Source organism: Mustela nivalis, assembly GCF_964662115.1.
Source record: "Mustela nivalis genome assembly, chromosome: 12".
NCBI lineage: Eukaryota > Metazoa > Chordata > Mammalia > Carnivora > Mustelidae > Mustela > Mustela nivalis.
In genome coordinates this window covers 31394099-31412502 of record NC_139031.1, presented here as the reverse complement: position 1 = coordinate 31412502, position 18404 = coordinate 31394099, and the positions used below count along the sequence as shown (strand labels likewise).

The 18404-nt window shown below is 36.7% G+C and overlaps 1 protein-coding gene across 3 annotated transcripts in view; it reads left to right on the top strand.

The window, feature by feature from the left end:
* The window catches only part of CFTR (CF transmembrane conductance regulator), a 169696-nt gene that overhangs the window by 12273 nt on the left and 139019 nt on the right, over positions 1-18404 (top strand). For all 3 annotated transcript variants that reach the window (XM_082692270.1, XM_082692269.1, XM_082692268.1), the window contains one exon: positions 17956-18066. Coding sequence is in view for 1 of the 3 variants with exons in the window: in XM_082692268.1 (XP_082548394.1) it covers positions 17956-18066 (111 nt within the window). In the remaining 2 variants the exon portion in view is untranslated. The remainder of the gene's footprint in view (positions 1-17955; positions 18067-18404) is intronic.

Below are 18404 nucleotides of genomic sequence, written 5' to 3'. Positions count from 1 at the left end.
AACTAATTAATGTAAAAGTAATAACTTTGAAACGCCTATGTGATTGTCAAGTCATTCATCCTTGAACATATACATGCATTTATTTAACATAAATATTGAGTGTCTGGTATGTTCCAGGAATATAGTACTTTGAATTAGAACACATCAAAACTTATTATACATTCTAATTATTCTTCTTTTATGTATTTTTATATAAAAATTCTATATATAAAACATAAGAAAGAATTTTTATGTTTATATTTTTATTTTTTTAATTTTTAATTTTTTTAAAGATTTTATTTATTTACCTGAGAGATCACAAGTAGGCAGAGAGGCAGGCAGAGAGAGAGGAGGAAGCTGGCTCCCTGTCAAGCAGAGAGCCCGATGCAGGGCTCGATCCCAGGATCCTGGGATCATGACCTGAGCCGAAGGCAGAGGCTTAACCCACTGAGCCACCCAGGCGCCCCTATGTTTATAATTTTAATGATGCAATTATTTTCCCTTTGGAGCACAGATGTCATCATCTATACATCTTTCCCTTGCCCCATTTAATGAAGGAAACTTAAATATTTAATTGATTTATAAAATCGACTGAATAAAGATCATCTCACATAATAAAATTAACTTGAAGTCAACAGTAGAATTCCTTGACAACAAAAATTGATGCATTTTTTAAAATTAAAAAAAATTTTCCTATGAAATAGAAACTTAAGGTGATTACCTTTAGAAATGTATATTGGAATTTTTTTTTTTAAGATTTTATTTGATAGAGTGAGAGAGCACAAGCAAGGGGAACATCAGAGGGAGAGAGAGAAGCTGGTGCTTGATGCGGGACTCAGGGCTCACGGCTTGCAGGAACCTGGGATCAGGACCTGAGCCAAAGGTAGTTGCTTAACTGACTGAACCACCCCAGGTGCCCCTGTATGTCAGATTTAATCCTTGAACAGAGTGTTTGGATCCCTTGAGGTATTAACTTGGTAATTTGGCAGGCTTTTTGAACTCATGTAAACTTTTGCTGATTCAGTTGTTTTGTTTTGTTTTTTAAAGATTTCATTTATTTATTAGAGGGAGAAAGAGAGAGAATGTGTGCGTGCACAGATGGGCACATGCATGCAGGTTTGGGGGTGGGAGTGGGGGGTGGGGTGTAGCAGAGGGGAAGAGAGAGGGAAAAGGAGAGAATACCAAGCAGACTCTGCACTGAGCGCATAACCCAATGTGGGGCTCAGTTTCAGAACGCTGAGATCACAGAGCAAAACTAAGAGTCAGAGGATGCTTAACTGACTGAGCCATCCAAGTGCCCCTGATTCAATTGTTTTTGATGCTGTTAAGGGTAGCAACACAACTCATGGCTTTCTCAAGTCACACTCTGTCACGTTAGCCACAATTACTGCAGGACAGAATCAAATTCTGGGATTAGGAGATATATATAAGTTATTATGAAAAAAAAACAATGAACATCAAATCTGCTGCTTCCGGAAATTTGATCGAAGTTTAGTTATTCTGTTGAAAGGGAAATCTAACTAGAAATGAGATAAAGAAATTCTTAAGCTGAATACATGTACTCTGAAAATTAGGAGCCTCTTCATAATTAACAGTATTTGTATAGCTTTAGGGAAGTGCTTATCAGACTGCCCTGCCAAATACCTGCTTTAAAAAATATTGACATATTATTAAATGGATTATTAATTAAATTAATTATCAATTAAGTAAACTTAAATTAAGATAGAAATACCATATCAAATATGCAGATTCCTAGATCTCACTCTGTCCTTACTAAGTCACAATCTCTGGAAAAGGGCAATCACATTTTTCTCAACATCCTAGGTGATTCTTCTTGTCTACTAAAATCTGGAACCCTTAGGTCAGTCTTAAGAAACTGTTTAAATGGCCTCACTACTGCTTCTCAATCTTAGTAAAAGATTGGAAAACTATAGATTTGAGGACAACGGGATTCTACCACATAATCATAAAAAATGAGGGATATGGAGGTGATTCTATCTTCTCCCAGCTCCAAGAAACTTCTCTCTCCCAACATTCCTCCTTTCCAACCTTAGTGTCCAAGGGAAGAGGATTTTGAATTTATTGACATTTTTTCAGCAAATTAACAACAGAAACATAGATACAGTTTAATGTGCCACAGAATTCAAAATTTCCTCTCGCATAGTTATTGCGAGATCTGTTCTCTGGTCTCCCACTACCTCCTAACATATTTCTAAGCACTTTCAATGTACCAGGGATTGTCTCTATTACCTTGGGGAATTCTTCAATTCCAAAGAGATTCTACATCTAAGAAATATGTGGTTTAGAAAGATTATGAAGAGTTTATACAAGGTCACCCAGCTCATTACTGTGAAATCAAGATGTGTATTTATATTGGTCTAAATCCAGAGCTCTGGATTTACTGCTCTTAACTAGTACAACACACTATCCAAAAGCCTAGAATGGAGTTGGTGAATTTAATAATTTCACTTCATTCTTATATAGATTTTCTTAATTTTCTTGCCTCTGAAATTTATTATTTTTGATATAAGCTTTATAAATAATGTCATTTAAATAAGGCATTTGACTCTATTCTTCTTGGAAGTTCCAGAAACATGCCTTCCCACTAGGTCCATGTGACAAGCTGCTTGGAGTTTGGGGCTTGGGGGATGAAGATGAGAGGATGGGAGGAGTGAAAGGGCATTTTCTTATCTTGGGTTAATGGTGTCTTCAAAATTCTAAAGGTCCAATTGGAGAATGAAAGATGTGATCAGCTAAAGAGCATGCCGCTAGCCAACCATTATCACATGGGAACACCTCAGTTCTACAAAACCAGACTGCACTTCTTATGCTGGTTTGTTCCATCCAGAGACTAGCCATCACCCTTCATTGTTTTTGTTTTCCAAATCCACCTGCCTGTCATTTTCCACTTCATCACACCTGCTACTCCAGGCTTCCTGGCGTGTTTTGCTTCCACTCTTGACATTACCAACTTCAGCCCTCACCTGCATCCCCAGTTCAGTCAGTTCAATGTTCCCCTCCTTGGGGTCCAGCTGTGATCACCAAGTCCTAGATGTTCAGCATTTTTGTCTTCTGTTTCTCTCTGTGTACTCTTATTCTGTTTCTTTGGATTGAAGGAAGAGGCAGAGAGACCTGTCAGATGGTTCTTCAGTATGATGTTTGACACTTTGTTTTAAGTAAATGTCAGATTTTCCTACTTGTGGTGGTTTTCACAATTAAAAAAACAATAGGTTCATAAATGAATCCCAGCTTGCAAATGGAATCTCTCATGAAACTGCAATATATGCAAATAAAAGTGACAATGTAAGACAACAACTCTTCCATTAACACAAAGATACAGTTAATTTCTTGCTCCCAAATAAAGGTTGAAATGATTCTATAACATTTATGCATTATTTTCTTGGTCCCATATGTATGCCTTATGCACAATGTTTCTGAAATTGAGATGCCTCTTACAACTGATATCAAAGGAAACTTGTCAGCCATCAGGCCCAGGAAGGAATTATAATATGGAAACTTAGCAATATATTGAAGGTATATATTCCGGTGGCCTCAGTTGAAGTATTTGTACTGGTTGCACCTCACAAGGTTGACTTTTAACTTAAATTTAGTTTCTTGCTTGCAGTTTCTTGAGAAAAATTACTCTGTGGTTTAGTTTTGAAAGGAACAGTTAATATTATTATGAAGTTTGTCAGCCCAGACTCTGTAATTAAAGTTGAAGTTCCCCAACCTCAGCACTTCACTGTGCCTCAAAATTATCTTGCCTGTCCTACAGGAGGCTCTGTTACAAATGCAGCTTGTCACGGTAACCCTCTTCATAGCTGTGAGTAGCCAAGAATGAGTCAAAAGAATATTTTTGATCTGAATGTGAAGAAACCTTAGAATAAAACTTAGATTATGATAATAAATAGGAAGGGATAGGTAATTGCCTAAGTGTATAATATTGAAAATTTCTTTAAAAAAGGATTTTTAATGTAGTAATTCTTTTTGGAAAGGCTAGTACTAAATTGATGGTGAGTTTTATAATCAGTTTCACTGTATTGTGGTATAAACATGATAAAGTATTGTAAAACCATGATGATACCTGATGGGGCTTGTTAGTATTCCCTGGAGATTGCACAATTCTGTTAGTGCTTGTGTGAGCAGGAATGCAGAGATATGGTGGGCTTGGCCCACCTGAGCTTGGCCCACGTACATCCATAGTGACACGCTCACTTCTGAAGTGTGAAAATAACCAATGACAGATGGTAATATTTAAAATATGTGCAAAAAGATGTCAGGGGAACCCTTCCTCCAGAGTGGACACTGAATGAGTTGGCTTGACTGTCCATGAACACATTTGGATGAATCCAGTAGGCTAAAATTTTCATATATGTTTTAGTGTGATGTTTTTAATTCCTATTTTTAAAATAGTTAAACATGCTTAAAAACATTGACATCTCAAATCAACAGTTCATGAGCTTCTTGAAGTATTTCTGGGGACTACCAGATAGTGGGGCCCACAGTTTAAGATCACAGAGCTAGTGTTCCCTCCTGTGATTGTTGTTTTTGACCTTCTCTTGAGTTTCTTAGTTCACCCACTCCATACTTAGATAAAATAATCTCACATTCTACCTTGTGTCTAATCCTTATTGTCAACTCTTAGGTGGCAATATTTAGTGGAAGAAGATGTACTTTGAAGTCAGACAAACCTGGCTGGAATCCTTACTTTGTAACTTATTAACAGTGTGATCTTGCGCAATTTACTTATCTTCCGATGATGATACTATACTTGTCAGTACAATCACTTGTCCTCATTTAACACAGCTCAGCATTCATATGATATCTAATATTCATTGAGTGTTTACTGTATGTATTAGTCAGGGTCAGAGATCTCAGAGAAACAGACCAATAGGATATACATACATATATACATATGATTTATTCTAAGAATTGGCTTAGGTGATTATGAAGACTGGCTAGTGCAAAATATGCAGGGTGGGCTGTTAAACTGGAGATAGGAGAGCTGATGTTCCCAGGTTATTCTGAAGTCAGAATAAGAAGGCAATTCTCTTTTGCTTTGGGTGGCCAGCCTTTTGTTCTGTTCAGGCCTTCAACTTACTATATGAGACCCACCAACATTCTAGAGGGCAATCTGCTTTACCCAGAGTTCAGTTCACAATTTAAATATAAATCTTATTCAAAAACACCCTCTAAGTTAACACATGAAATTAAGTACTGTCCATATATTAAATGACAGCGAGTAATGCCAGACAGGGAGTGCATCTTTGATAAGTGGTAAAGACTGCCATCAGCATGATTATTATAATTAATCCTTATTCATCTTCACTGTCAGGCTTTAAGAAAATACCTTTCTTCTCTAAGTTTAACCCTTCTCTTTTGTGAATGAGGCCCAGTGAATTCTCTAAATTATGGAGGTTGCATTCTCCCAAATGCTCCTACCTGATTCCACATCTGCACCCTGTGCTTTGCCATTGGCTTTTATCTCCAACTTTTAACCTTATCTTAAAACCTCAGAGTATCTATCCCCTTTGTTCATTTGTCCCTTTGCATGCAGTGTCCTAACATTGAGTTTTTCTGTTCCTGGGGGCCAGGGTATTAGTTTGTTAGAGCTGCTACAACAAGGCACCAAAAACTGGGTGGTTTAAACCACAGACATTTATTGTTTTACAATTCTAAATTTGAAAAGTCCAAGATCAAGTTGTCACCAAGTTTGGTTTCTTCTGAGGCTCTGAAGGGGAATTTGTGCTGTGCTTCTCCCCAAGTTTCTGGTGATTGGCTGGCACTCTTGGCATTCTCGAACTTGAAGAGGCCTCACTTTGACCTGTGCCCTCATCTTCATGTGGAATTCTATCAGTGTCTCTGTCTCTGTCTCTGTGTTCAAATCTCACTTTTTAAAATAAGGGCACCATTTGTATTGGGTCAGGGCCCACTCTGCATGAATTCATTTTAACATGATCACCTCTGTAAAGATCCTATCACCAAATAAGGCCACATTTTGAGATATTGAGAGGTAGGATTCCAACATATCTTTTTTGGGGGAATATAATTCAATTCCCAATAGTAACAGTGGTCAGAACAGAATGAAATACAGAAGCAATTTGAAACTGTAAAATATAATACACATAAGGAGTTACACTTGTTTATGAATCTTTTAAAAAGTTATATGTATTTCATCTTTCATGTACAGAAATGACATGGAGAAAATGGAGAAGATGACATGATTATCAAGGAGGGTAGAATAAAAAGGACCATTTGCTCCTAGTAGAGTGAAGAATTACTTTCCATTTATGAAACTTTGGTACATCTCCATTAAGAATAAACAGAATGAGGGTCAGATATTTGGAGGAATGTTTGGTAATGAAAGGTGTTAGAGGAGAATTAAATAAATTGGGCTAGAATTTTTAAGATTATTGGCTTAGGTTATGACTCAGAAATCTTTTTCAAGAATGGTCACTAAGCCAGCCCTAACATTTGAGTGTATATCATATGAGGATATAGACCACTTGACATTTGCATTGCATTTACCATATACTTTAAAAATGTGTTCACCTTGTTTTTGGCTTGTAATTCATTTGTTGTTTATTTTAATTTGTTTGTTTCTTGTTTTGTTTGTTTGTTTCTTATTTTAAGATTTTATTTATTTATTTGACAAACAGATCATAAGTAGATAGGCAGAGAGTCAGGCAGAGAGAGATGGGGAAGCAGGCTCCCCACCGAATGGAAAGCCCGATGTGGGACTTGATTCCAGGACTCTAAATCATGACCTAAGCCAAAGGCAGAGGCTTAAACCACTGAGCCACCCAGACACCCCCTTTTAATACATTTGAACAGATGTATTGGCTGAATAGCACTTATTTACAGTCATATCAGTGTCCTCAGATGGGCTATAAGCATCCCATCTTTGAGTAATTAGTTAATACATTAACTTATTCTATTTGTTGTTGTCCTAAATACTGAAGAGGAAAACGGAGATATAAAGATTTATGTGAGACTTACATTGTTCAAGAAGTCTGTCTTATAAGGAAAATAAACTAGCAAACACAGTATAATGTAACATTAACAATTTTGAAAATAATTATTGAAAGTTATGCACTGTATGATAGGTGGAGGGGATACAGCAGAAAAAGAGAAAATCTATAAGGTCTTTGCCCTCATGGAGCTGACAGTGCAGTGTGTTTGGAGACTGGGGATTTTAGACAAGTAAACAGACAATTTGTGGTTACAGCTCAGGTGGAGGAAGTACAGGCAAGAATAGAGCATGCAGGAAGAAAAGTAAACCTGGATAGCAGAAAGGCTCATGCATACATAATATATGTGAAACAGTTTCAGTGCATTTGAATTTTCTTGGAAATAGAGGTCAGATTTTATTTCAAGGAATTTATTAATTTTTCTTCATGGTAAGCTGGCACCTAGGTTGGTATTAGAATAAGACTAGAAAATGCCCTGTTAGGTGATGAGAGTAGGAGAATCCTTTAAAAAATTCAGAGCCCCCTTATTACCAATGGTTTCATCCATTGGGAACCCCTGCAGAGTTCAAAAGGAAGAGAATCTGGCTCGGTATTTCCTTGAAAGTTCATTTTCCTAAAGTGCATGTGGAAGCAAGAGATCATGACATTTTAAGATCATAGTAATTCCTAAATGCCTATAAAATGAGTTTCTCTAAACTATCATGATTTGTTTTATGATTTGTGTTTTCAGTGACCTGATTGGAAAGGTGACCATTTTGTACTCTTAACTTGCTTATTAGGATTAGTTAATAATTCAGGCATCTATTATTGTGTGTTTTACTATTGGGGAGAGAAAAGCTACGTAGGGTGTCGACCTATATTTACCTGTATGTTTCTTATATGATAAAAGATGTAAATATTAAGTGAAGGGGATTTAAAGTAAGACTCTTACAGTAGAGTTTTATTTCCTTGGTCATCCTTGATCCTCTGGCTGTCTCCATGCCTTGCCTGTGTCAGGCTCCTTTATTTCTGGGATTCACAGTGAAGCAAGGGTGAGGTTATAGCCACCTCTCCTCCTCCCTGAACCTCTCAGGAGTTTGATTGTCAGTGTCTTCTGCCTGCCTCTCCACAGGAATATCAAGGCTCTAAGAAAATGAGAAATAGCATTAGCATTGCTCCACAACCTTAGGAACAGGATCTAAAATTTAACTGTTGAGTTATGCAATGTGTCACCAAAGGGAGAAGACATAGAGAGGATGCTAAATTGACTTTCAGTGCTATAATTTGCAATGATATTTGAAATAGCAATAGAAGCATAAAATGAGTTAAAATGTCACTGATAACCAAATTCCACATATAGTTTGAAGATGGGAAATCATCTGAAGCTGGGAAGTCTGAATCCATTGCCATGGTCCTCTTTGAATCATTCTGAGAAGCAGTCATGAGTAATAGAGAGCAGACAGCATAAATAAATTAAGGTGAAGAAAAGGTTAACATAAATGAGAAAAAAATCTAAAATGTGACTGACCATTTATCTGGCTAGATGATTTCAAGCAGAACCCTCAAGACCAACTTTATCATGACTGAATTTAAAAAATCATCAACTTTGTTTTCCTGACGCAGCATGTATCAGTGTTACCATGGGAGTATTATTTCCAAGGTGGCCTCTAACCTCCATTTTATCATTTCATCTTTCAAGCAAAATAAACAAATGAGTGAGCATCAGAATAAACAGTGTTGGGTTGGAATCACACTGTATTTTTATTTTATTTTATTTTTTATTTTTGGGAAAGGTTTTGTCAAGGCAATGAGTAGAAAGTCTATCTCAGAGAGGATTTAATAAGTAGTGATACTTGTTGTATAGAGAGGTATCATTAAATGATTTGGATGTTAAAGGTCATGAGAGTTAGCTTCTGCTTTGTCTGTGGTGGCTTATACCAAATACACCTCAGAGCTTCTCAGAGGATTACTGTCCCCAGGAGAGGCTTATCATCTCCACACTGTGAGAAACATTTTAACAGAGAAAAATTAAGTACCTTTGATTCCAGATGTTGAGTTAACTCTAGAATGAAAACCAGGCCTTCGAAAGGATGTGGATATTTTATTGCTGAAGAATGAATGCAGAAGTCCATCAGAGACTGTTTACTTTGGGTCATAGTCATGGGGTCCAACCAAACGAAGAGCTTCCATAAAGGATTCAGGGTTTTACAAAAAGGGAGAGAATACCAGGTAAATGGGATAGTTATAAAATAAATAACAGCAAAGTTAAATCAATATATCATGTGGTTGATATCCTTAATATATCATTCCTGTGAAGTAGGTTTTGTTCCTACCCCAGAGAGAAGAAGAGACAGGACTTGTTTTCCTTCTTTGTCTCTCAGCTCGCACTGGGCATGCTTGGAACCATTGCCCCACTCTGTTCTCCAGAATGCAGTTGTCTAAAATAACAATAAGAGTGGTGAGGTTCTGACAGTAACAGGTTTCTCTCTGTAAGCTTTCACAAATGCCAGCCAGTACCCAGTGGCATTTCTACCGTAAAATCTTAAGGCCAATCCATTTCCCCGCTTCCTTATTTTCTTGGTTTCAAATATATTTTTTATTGCCAATGGAAATAAAACCCAGAAATTAGAGAGCGATGGTGTTACTTGTCTGTCTTAGTTGGTAAAGAGCTCCTAAAAGTGAACTTATATAGGACATAGCAGTTTTAGTGAGCAGTTCATCATCCTATCTTTCTAGCAGTTGTTCCAGCTATGAAAAATTGTGTGGCTTTTATTGGTGGCTTCCTGCCCAGATAGAATAAAAAGCAAACAAAAATGGAATACCACTTGGAGGCTGCTTTTCAAAAGTACATGGGCATAGGCTATAAATCACAATGCTTTGTTTCTTCTCTGTTTTCTTTCAAGATGGATGGGAATTTTTGTACCATTGCTTATTGTCTCACTTGCTTGAGTTCCTGAAATCCAGTGAATGAAGTTGACCTGGTACAAACAGTTTTTCGTCAATGGTACCTATTCCTCGGTTTCTTTACTCTATTATCACTATGGTCACTTTTTCTGTATTTATAGTAGTTTAAGCTATGAAGTACCTTGCTTCTGGGGGCGGGAAGGAAATAAGCTATTTGTACAACTTACAATGCATGTCACAATCCTTAGATCCGTTTATAGAAAGGGTGTTAATCAGTTGTAGTACCTGCCCACGCACTAACCTGTTTGAGTGGACTTAGAGTGTCAAAGTCACCATAATAAGAATTTGCCTTTTGCAAGTTCTAGGGATGAAAAATAAAATGTGGTAAAATTGACAGTCAATTTCTGTGTGCTATTTGTCTTAATACCAGCTTTATTGAGATAGAATTCACATGCCAAACCATTTACCCATTTAAAATACTCAATTCCATGGTTTTGGCAGATAGTGAAACAATCTCTTATCAGTTTTAGAATGCTTTCGGGGCCTGGGTGGCTCAGTTGTTCAAGCATCTGCCTTCGGCTTGGGTCACAATCTCAGGATCCTGGGATAGAGTTCCTCATCGGGCTCTCAGTTCAGTGGGGAGTCAGCTTCTTCCTCTCATCCTCTGTCCATGCTCTCCCTCTTTCTTAAATAAGTAATAAAGTCTTAAAAAAAATTTTTTTTAGAATACTTTCATGACTCCATACCTGTAAGCAAGCATTCCCTATCCTCTACCCCATCCTAAACAGCTGCTGATTTGCTTTCTATCTCTATAGACTGATGATTCTGGGAATTTCATATGCATGGAATCATGCACTTTTTATGACTGACTTCTTTGACTTAGTGTGATGTTCTCAAGATTCGCCCATGCTGTACTATGTGTCAGTACATCATTCTTTTTTTTTTTTTTAATCACTGAGTAATATTCTATTTGTAGGAATACCCATTTATCCATTCAACAGTTGATATCTGGATTATTTCTACTTTTTTGCTTATTACAAAAAATGCTGCTGTGAGCATTCATGTTCAAGTTTTGGCACAGACGTCTGTTTTCATCTCTCTTGGGCATGTACCAGCAACTAGAATTGCTGGATCATAGGGAAACTTTATGTTCCATATTTTGAGGACATGCCTCAAAGACCATTTTAAGGTTATTTTTGCAAAGTGCCTACATCATTTTACATTCCCACCACAGGAGATGAAGTTTCTAATTTTCCATGTTTTTTTGGACATTTATTATTACCTCTTTTTTATGATAACCATACTAGCAGGTATAAGGTGGTATCTCATTGTGGTTTTGATTTACATTTCCCCAATGGCTAATGAGTTTGAATATCCTTTCATTTGATTTTTGGGAGAAATATCTGTTCAGATCCTTTGCCCCTGACTAAATTGAGTTGTCTTACTAATATGAGAGTCCCTAAATACTAGAGATAAAACTCTTTATCACATGTATGATATGCAAACATTTTCTCCCATTTTTTGGGTTATTTTTCCACTTTCTTGACAGTGTCCTTTAAAGCTTAAAAATGTTTAATTTTTATGATTTCGTTTAATTTTTTCTACTATTTCTTGTGCTTTTGGTGTTATATCTAAGTATATGCTTTTTTTTTTAAATTGGTCCTAATATGGCACATTTGATATAAGTATCACAGTCTTATTTTTTTAATTCTAACTCTTCTGTGGACAAATTATTTAAGCTCCCTCAGGCTCTTTTATCTGAAAGAGGGAGATACTGCTAGGACTTATGAATTGTTGTGGAGGGTCAAATGAAATAATATATATGAAATCCCTAGCATTTTGCAGGGTTGTGGTAAAACTCTATTAATGTTAGCTGTTACTATTATACTCCCAGTAATAATAAACTCTAGTGCTCTGAGAATTAAATTGAAGCCAAGCATTTTCTTACATGAAGAAGTGCTTAAGAAGGTACATTTGTACTGCTTTATAGACAACATTGCATTTGGCCTCCATGAAAACCAGGTAAAGTAGTCATAGTAGTTGTTCTTTCCATCAGGAACTGCAGCTAAGAGATCCAGAACATTTTCCAAGATCATGTGACTGAAAAATGCTAGAGACGGGGAGAACCTGGAGTGGTCTTTTTTCCTTAAAATCACAAATTCAGTTTCTTCAGTAAAAGATTTATGGTAGGAGTCAAGTGACTGGTTTTTTGTAGTCTTCATGTTGAGGTAGTACCTCATACAATCATATCAGGGAAAAAAGTTATTTTGTGAGAAATTAGCACTGATAATAAACATTATGTAAGAATCATGGAGTTAGAACACATTTGACTAGAGGGGCGCCTGGGTGGCTCAGTCAGTTAAGAGTCGGCCTTTGGCTCAGGCTGTGATCCCGGGGTCCTGGGATTGAGCCCTGCTATCAGACTACCTGCTTCTCTCTCTGACTCCCCCGGCCTATGTTTGCTTTCTGTCTGTCTCTCAAATAAATAAAAATTAAAAGCAAACAAACACATTTGACTAGAAAGTTCATATTGGATAGCCATTACAAGTAATGGATTATAACTATATGTTTCTTCCTTAATTAAAAAGAACTTCCTTATTTCCAAAGTTACACATGCTCATAGTTAAACACTGGAGAATATAGATAACCAAAAAAGAAAATATCCTTTCAGACATTTCCTTATATGCATACATTCCTAATATACTTATATTTAGAAGCATCTTATAAAATGGGCAGATATATTTTTCTATTTAATGTTTGGATTCTTTAAGCATGAAGTTAAGTTAATTTATATTAGGATGCCTGTATGGCTATAAATTCTGGACTTCCAGAAGATTTTCAGATTTGGTTCGTTGTCGTTTTTTTAAGCAGCAATTATCTTTTCAGGCTGCCTGAAATTCATTGACTACATTTACTGTACTTTTCACTCATCTAGAGAAAGAAAAAGAACTTAATATCGTTTTCCTGGTAAAATTAGATCCTTATAAGTAATTAACTCTCAAATGCAAAAATGGCCAATCTTTAGCAAAGCATGTTCTTCCTAAAGGTTTTTGAGCTGACTCAAGTTGCTGTTACTTATAAATTCACCATTTTATGGATAAGCAGCAAACACTGCTTAAACATGTCCTTAATCAGAAAATGACTCCCTGACCTGACCTGCACCCCAGAGCTACTACTTTGGGGTGCACCCTTGAAGCCTGTACGATTTACACAGGACTTTTGAGAGCTAAATATCACTACTATCTCAAGTGTTATTTTCACTAAAATTCAATGAGAATAATACATCTGACTATGAGATAATGTTGAATCTAAGTTGATAAAGCAACTATGACATTTGAAGTATTATTTCTTTCTTTCTCTCTCTTTTTTAAAGATTTTACTTATTTATTTGACAGAGAGAGAGACCGCAAGAGAGGGAATACAAGCAGGGGCAGAAGGAGAGGGAGAAGCAGACTCTGGCTTAGCAGGTAGCCCAGCGTGGGGCTGATCCTAGGACCCCAGGACCACGACCTGAGCCAAAGGCAGACACTAACACCTGAGCCACTCAGGCACCTCTGAAGTATTATTTCTATGACTTTTTTTCTTTAAATCCTTATAAAGATGAGAATGACTTCTGGTCTCAAATCAATCCTTCCCATCATAGCCATTTATCAAAAACCAAAAACAAACAAACAAAAGAAGCAATTATCCCTCCCCACCAAAAAACCAAAGCAAAATGATAGTGCTTTGCTGCAGAAATTTGAGATTTATTATCACAATGTGGGTTATTTTTTAATTTTTAATTTTTTATAAACATATAATATATTTTTATCCCCAGGGGTACAGGTCTGTGAATCACCAGGTTTACACACTTCACAGCACTCACCAAAGCACATACCCTCCCCAATGTCCATAACCCCACCCCCTTCTCCCAACCTCCTATTATCACAATGTGTTTAAGTGAATCCCCATCTTTCATCTGTATTGAATTTAGCATTCCCTTCAATTAGAATTATTCAGATTATTTGGGCTAGTTCAAACTCATGGTAAGTAAATCGGATGATGAGAAAATCTCTGGTATATTTAAATTTGTCTACACAAAATAGAGTAATTTCTACTTAATTCCTCAAGCATTAATTTTATCATGCAAAAAGGAAAAAGGCTATTAGTCTTTGAGTATATCAATTTGTCAGTATTTGCAAGAAGTGTCATGGAACCAGTGTTTGTTGGATTTGCTCTTTTATTTCATTTGGCCAGTTAAAATGTAAAGTGAAATACTGTGGAAACATGATGGTTTTATAGAGACAAAATCATTTTGAGCTGAAAAGTTTTAACACCTGACCTCAATCTTAAATTCTAGCACATGAAAATGTCAGATGTCTCTGTTGGATTAATAAAGCCAAATGTCAAGTGGAAAAAATGATTTTGAGCTCTAAATATGTGGTTTTAGGGAGATAGGTTTTGTGAAAATCAAGGCTTTAACAGTGGCTATGATTGAAAAATTATTTTCATTATAAGAAATTACAAGTCACTCTAGGGGCACCTGGGTAGCTCAGTTTTAAGCATCTGCCTTGGCTCAGGTCACGATTCCGGGTCCTGGGATCGAGCCCCACATCCAGCTCCCCACCCAGTGGGAAGCCTGCCTCTCCTTCTCCCACTCCTCCTGCTTGTGTTCCCTCTTTCGCTGTCTCTCTCTCTGTCAAATAAATAAATACAATCTCAAAGAAAAAAAAAAGAAATTATAAGTCACTCTGTGCAAAAATTGGAAGTATTATCCTAAGAAATGAAATTTTAAAAATTTCTTCTATGTGTGTGTTTTTTAAAAATGAAGTGATAATATCTTTCCTCAATAGAACCTGAAGCCTCATAGAGTTAAGTGAATAGAACAGCGTATCCTGGGTACTAGACCCCCCCCCTTTTTTTTCAAAATTACTTTAGCACTTTTAAGTTATAAAGAACTGTATACCTTAGGGATGTCTGTTACCCTATAGGTAAATATTAGCTAGTTTTGTTAGAAATAGCCAGAATTTTGGAAACTGACACAATTTCTTTCTTTCTTTCTTTTTTTTTTTTTTTATTTCTTTTCAGTGTAACAGTATTCATTGTTTTTGCATCACACCCAGTGCTCCATGCAATACGTGCCCTCCCTAATACCTACCACCTGGTTCCCCTGCTGACACAATTTCTAAGACCATTTTTTAAGCCCATTGTCGCTATATACTGATTGGTTATGAATGAAGCAGGATAAAATTAATTAGAGATGAGAGGAAAAGATGGTGGGAGCAGATTTGAAGAAGAGAAGGACAGGGTGTATTGCTTTTGATTATTCCAGGCGTATCTGCTTTGCTTCATGAGCCACCTGACGTTCATTGATCCCCAAAGAAAGAAATAATGGAAGTAGCAATCCTGACCAGGCATTCCTATATTCTATCCAAGTATGTTTAATCTACTCGGGATTATTCAAAAGGAGTGGTGGCTGGAGTTTTACAGTGCCTAATGTTTCATAAAGTGTCCACAGGTGTAGATATCTGGGGAAGTTTTTGTTTTGTCTTTGTTTTTATATTTCTAAGATTGGCTTAAGGCAGGCATGGAGAACTCATTGGAGCAGAAATTTCATTCAGTGTTACCAGTTTAACTTAACAGGATACATTTTTGTTTTCTTTAGGGTAAGTCTGGTGATTGCTAGGCCGCCTAAAGTCAATTGATTTTAGTTCTCATAATTCACTTTAAGCCAAGTTTCTATTTCAGAATACAAATACAGGTTTACTGTGGTAAACCTATCAGGAAACACTAAATTTTATTAATAATTATAAATAATTATAAATGGCTAACTTGGGTTTTAATACTACTGGGTATGTTTGGTTTGATGATTCTGGGCTATGGAACTCTGATAATCAAACCTAGATATCAAGGTGTAATATACATATTAAAATGGGCACAAATTACATAGGAAGCTTTTGATAGAGGCAGCCAACAAAGTGTATTACTTTAAAATGAGCTTGAAACTCATTTATGGGAGTGATCATCACATCTTAGATATGGACCAAAAGATGTATGTTTATATATTTTCTAAAGAGATGAAAAGATTTATTTTTTAATTTCCTGCTAATGTCTTATGGTATTTGGAATTTATAGGTAGTAAAATTCTGTTTACTTGTAAATTTGGTATATTTCAATAATCTCAAACATACTGAACATGCAATATTTGTTAATAGAGTATTTTTTTTTTTTTTTTACTAGATCTTCTATAGATCCCTTCCTTTCTGTCTTCAATGCCATTACCCTTGTCTCAAGTCTTTCAGCTATCTGGTAGTCATGATCTTTTGCCATTGGCCTTTTCTGGCTGAGCAGATTGTTAAATTTTTAGGAAGTCTGTGAGCTAAGTTGTTAAGTACAACAAGTATTAAAAATTGGGTGATATAAACTTACACTTATATTAAAACAAATGTAATAAAAACTCAAAAATTGTTACTGCCTAATTTGATATTTTACTACTATCTGTGCCATTGAGGTTATTTACCTTCATTGTAGCTGAAAGGTGAACATACTATATAATAATATGCAACTGTGTATCTCTTCCAAACTCTATGTTCAATGACTTCACATTTGGTAGTTTGAAATTGTTTAGAGTGAGAGTATTTACACCACAGAATTTGGCAAATGACTTAAGTTTATTTTTTTTCTCCTGGAGAAGGGCTGGTTGAAGATTTGCCTGAGTACCACCCCACTCCCTGCAGTCTGCCAGCTTTTAGTCTTCCTGTGTCTAGGCTCTTTATCTCTTTGGAGATTGTTTTGTCTTATCCATACTAGTTAGAAACAATATACTTAAAAATAATGGAAAGAAAAGAACCAGGGTATCCCGTCTCATTACTGACCATACCAGCTTCACTAGGTTCCATCATAAATTGTTCTTTATTAGAGGTATAGAGGGCAAGTGTGTTGTAGCTGCTGTGGGATGAGGAGACAGAATGTAAAGTCATGATCCCCACTGTCAAGTAATGATTCAGGAGAGATAATTAGGTTAACAAACCAGTACAAACTATTCATTAATCCTTCAGCTATAGTCAGTTCATTTAATAAATAACTTGTTGCTGAGGACCATGTACTACAAGAACAACATTGTGTAGGGATATTGATTGAGAGTCCATTCTGTCATCATTCATAGATCATTTTATCCTTAAAATGATAGAGACTGGATTCAGCCCTTATAAACTCCTAGTATCTTGTTATTTGGGGCAACTTAAAACAAAAGATTATTTATTTGAGAAAGTGTTCAGTGGGGAGAGGTGCAGAGAGAGGAAGAGGGAAACTTAAACAGATTCTATGCCGAGTGCAGCAACTGATTCGGGGCTTGATCTCAGGACCATGAGAAGAGACCTGAACCAAAACCAAGAGTCAGACACTTAACCAACTGAGCCACCCAGGCAGTTTTTGTTTATTTGTTTGTTTGTTTGTAAGACTACTTTTTTTTTAAAAGATTTTATTTATTTATTTGACAGAGAGATCACAAGTAGGCAGAGAGGCAGGCAGAGAGAGAGAGAGGAGGAAGTGAGAGCCTGACACGGGACTCGATCCCAGGACCCTGAGATCATGACCTGAGCCGAAGGCAGCAGCTTAATCCACTGAGCCACCCAGGCGCCCCTGTAAGACTACTTTTAATATAGAATGTGTAGTGGCTTGTTTTTTTCCTCTGGGAAGGAGTCTACTATCATTCCTGATACTTTCTCTCGGTCCCATTAGTTCAGAGGTATTGGTGTTTTATACAGATGTGTTCTTTTTTTTTTTTTTTAAGATTTTATTTATTTATTTGACAGAGAGAGATTACAAGTAGGCAGAGAGAGAGAGGAGGAAGCAGGCTCCCCGCTGAGCAGAGAGCCCAATGCAGGACTCGATCCCAGGACCCTGAGATCATGACCTGAGCCGAAGGCAGCTGCTTAACCCACTGAGCCACCCAGGCGCCCCTATACAGATGTGTTCTATAAGAGATGATACACTGGTGTTTTTATACCTTGGATTGTTTATTCTCATATTTATGCATCCACCATTTCCCATCTGCCAAAAGATTTAAAACAGTGTCAGATTCCAGATATATATTGGAGACCAAATCAAGTGAATATTTACATCTGTCCCATCTCTGTTTTAGCTGGACCAGACCAATTTTGACGAAAGGATATAGACAGCGCCTGGAATTATCAGACATATATCAAATCCCTTCTGCTGATTCTGCTGACAATCTCTCTGAAAAATTGGAAAGGTATGTTCATGCACAATGTTCATTAGTTGAAGGGAGGAATTAACACTGTTAATCATTTATATTATTAATACTCTATTTAGATGATGGAGAACTAACTTATTAGATGGCTTAAATCTCAAAATGGTGTCTTTAAAATAAGAGCATCTTAATTTCTTGCTGAAGTGTTGATCAATTAAAAATTAAACAATGAGGCGCGCCTGGGTGGCTCAGTGGGTTAAGCCGCTGCCTTCGGCTCGGGTCATGATCTCAGGATCCTGGGATCAAGTCCCGCATCAGGCTCTCTGCTTGGCAGGGGGCCTGCTTCCCTTCCCCTCTCTCTGCCTGCCTCTCTGCCTACT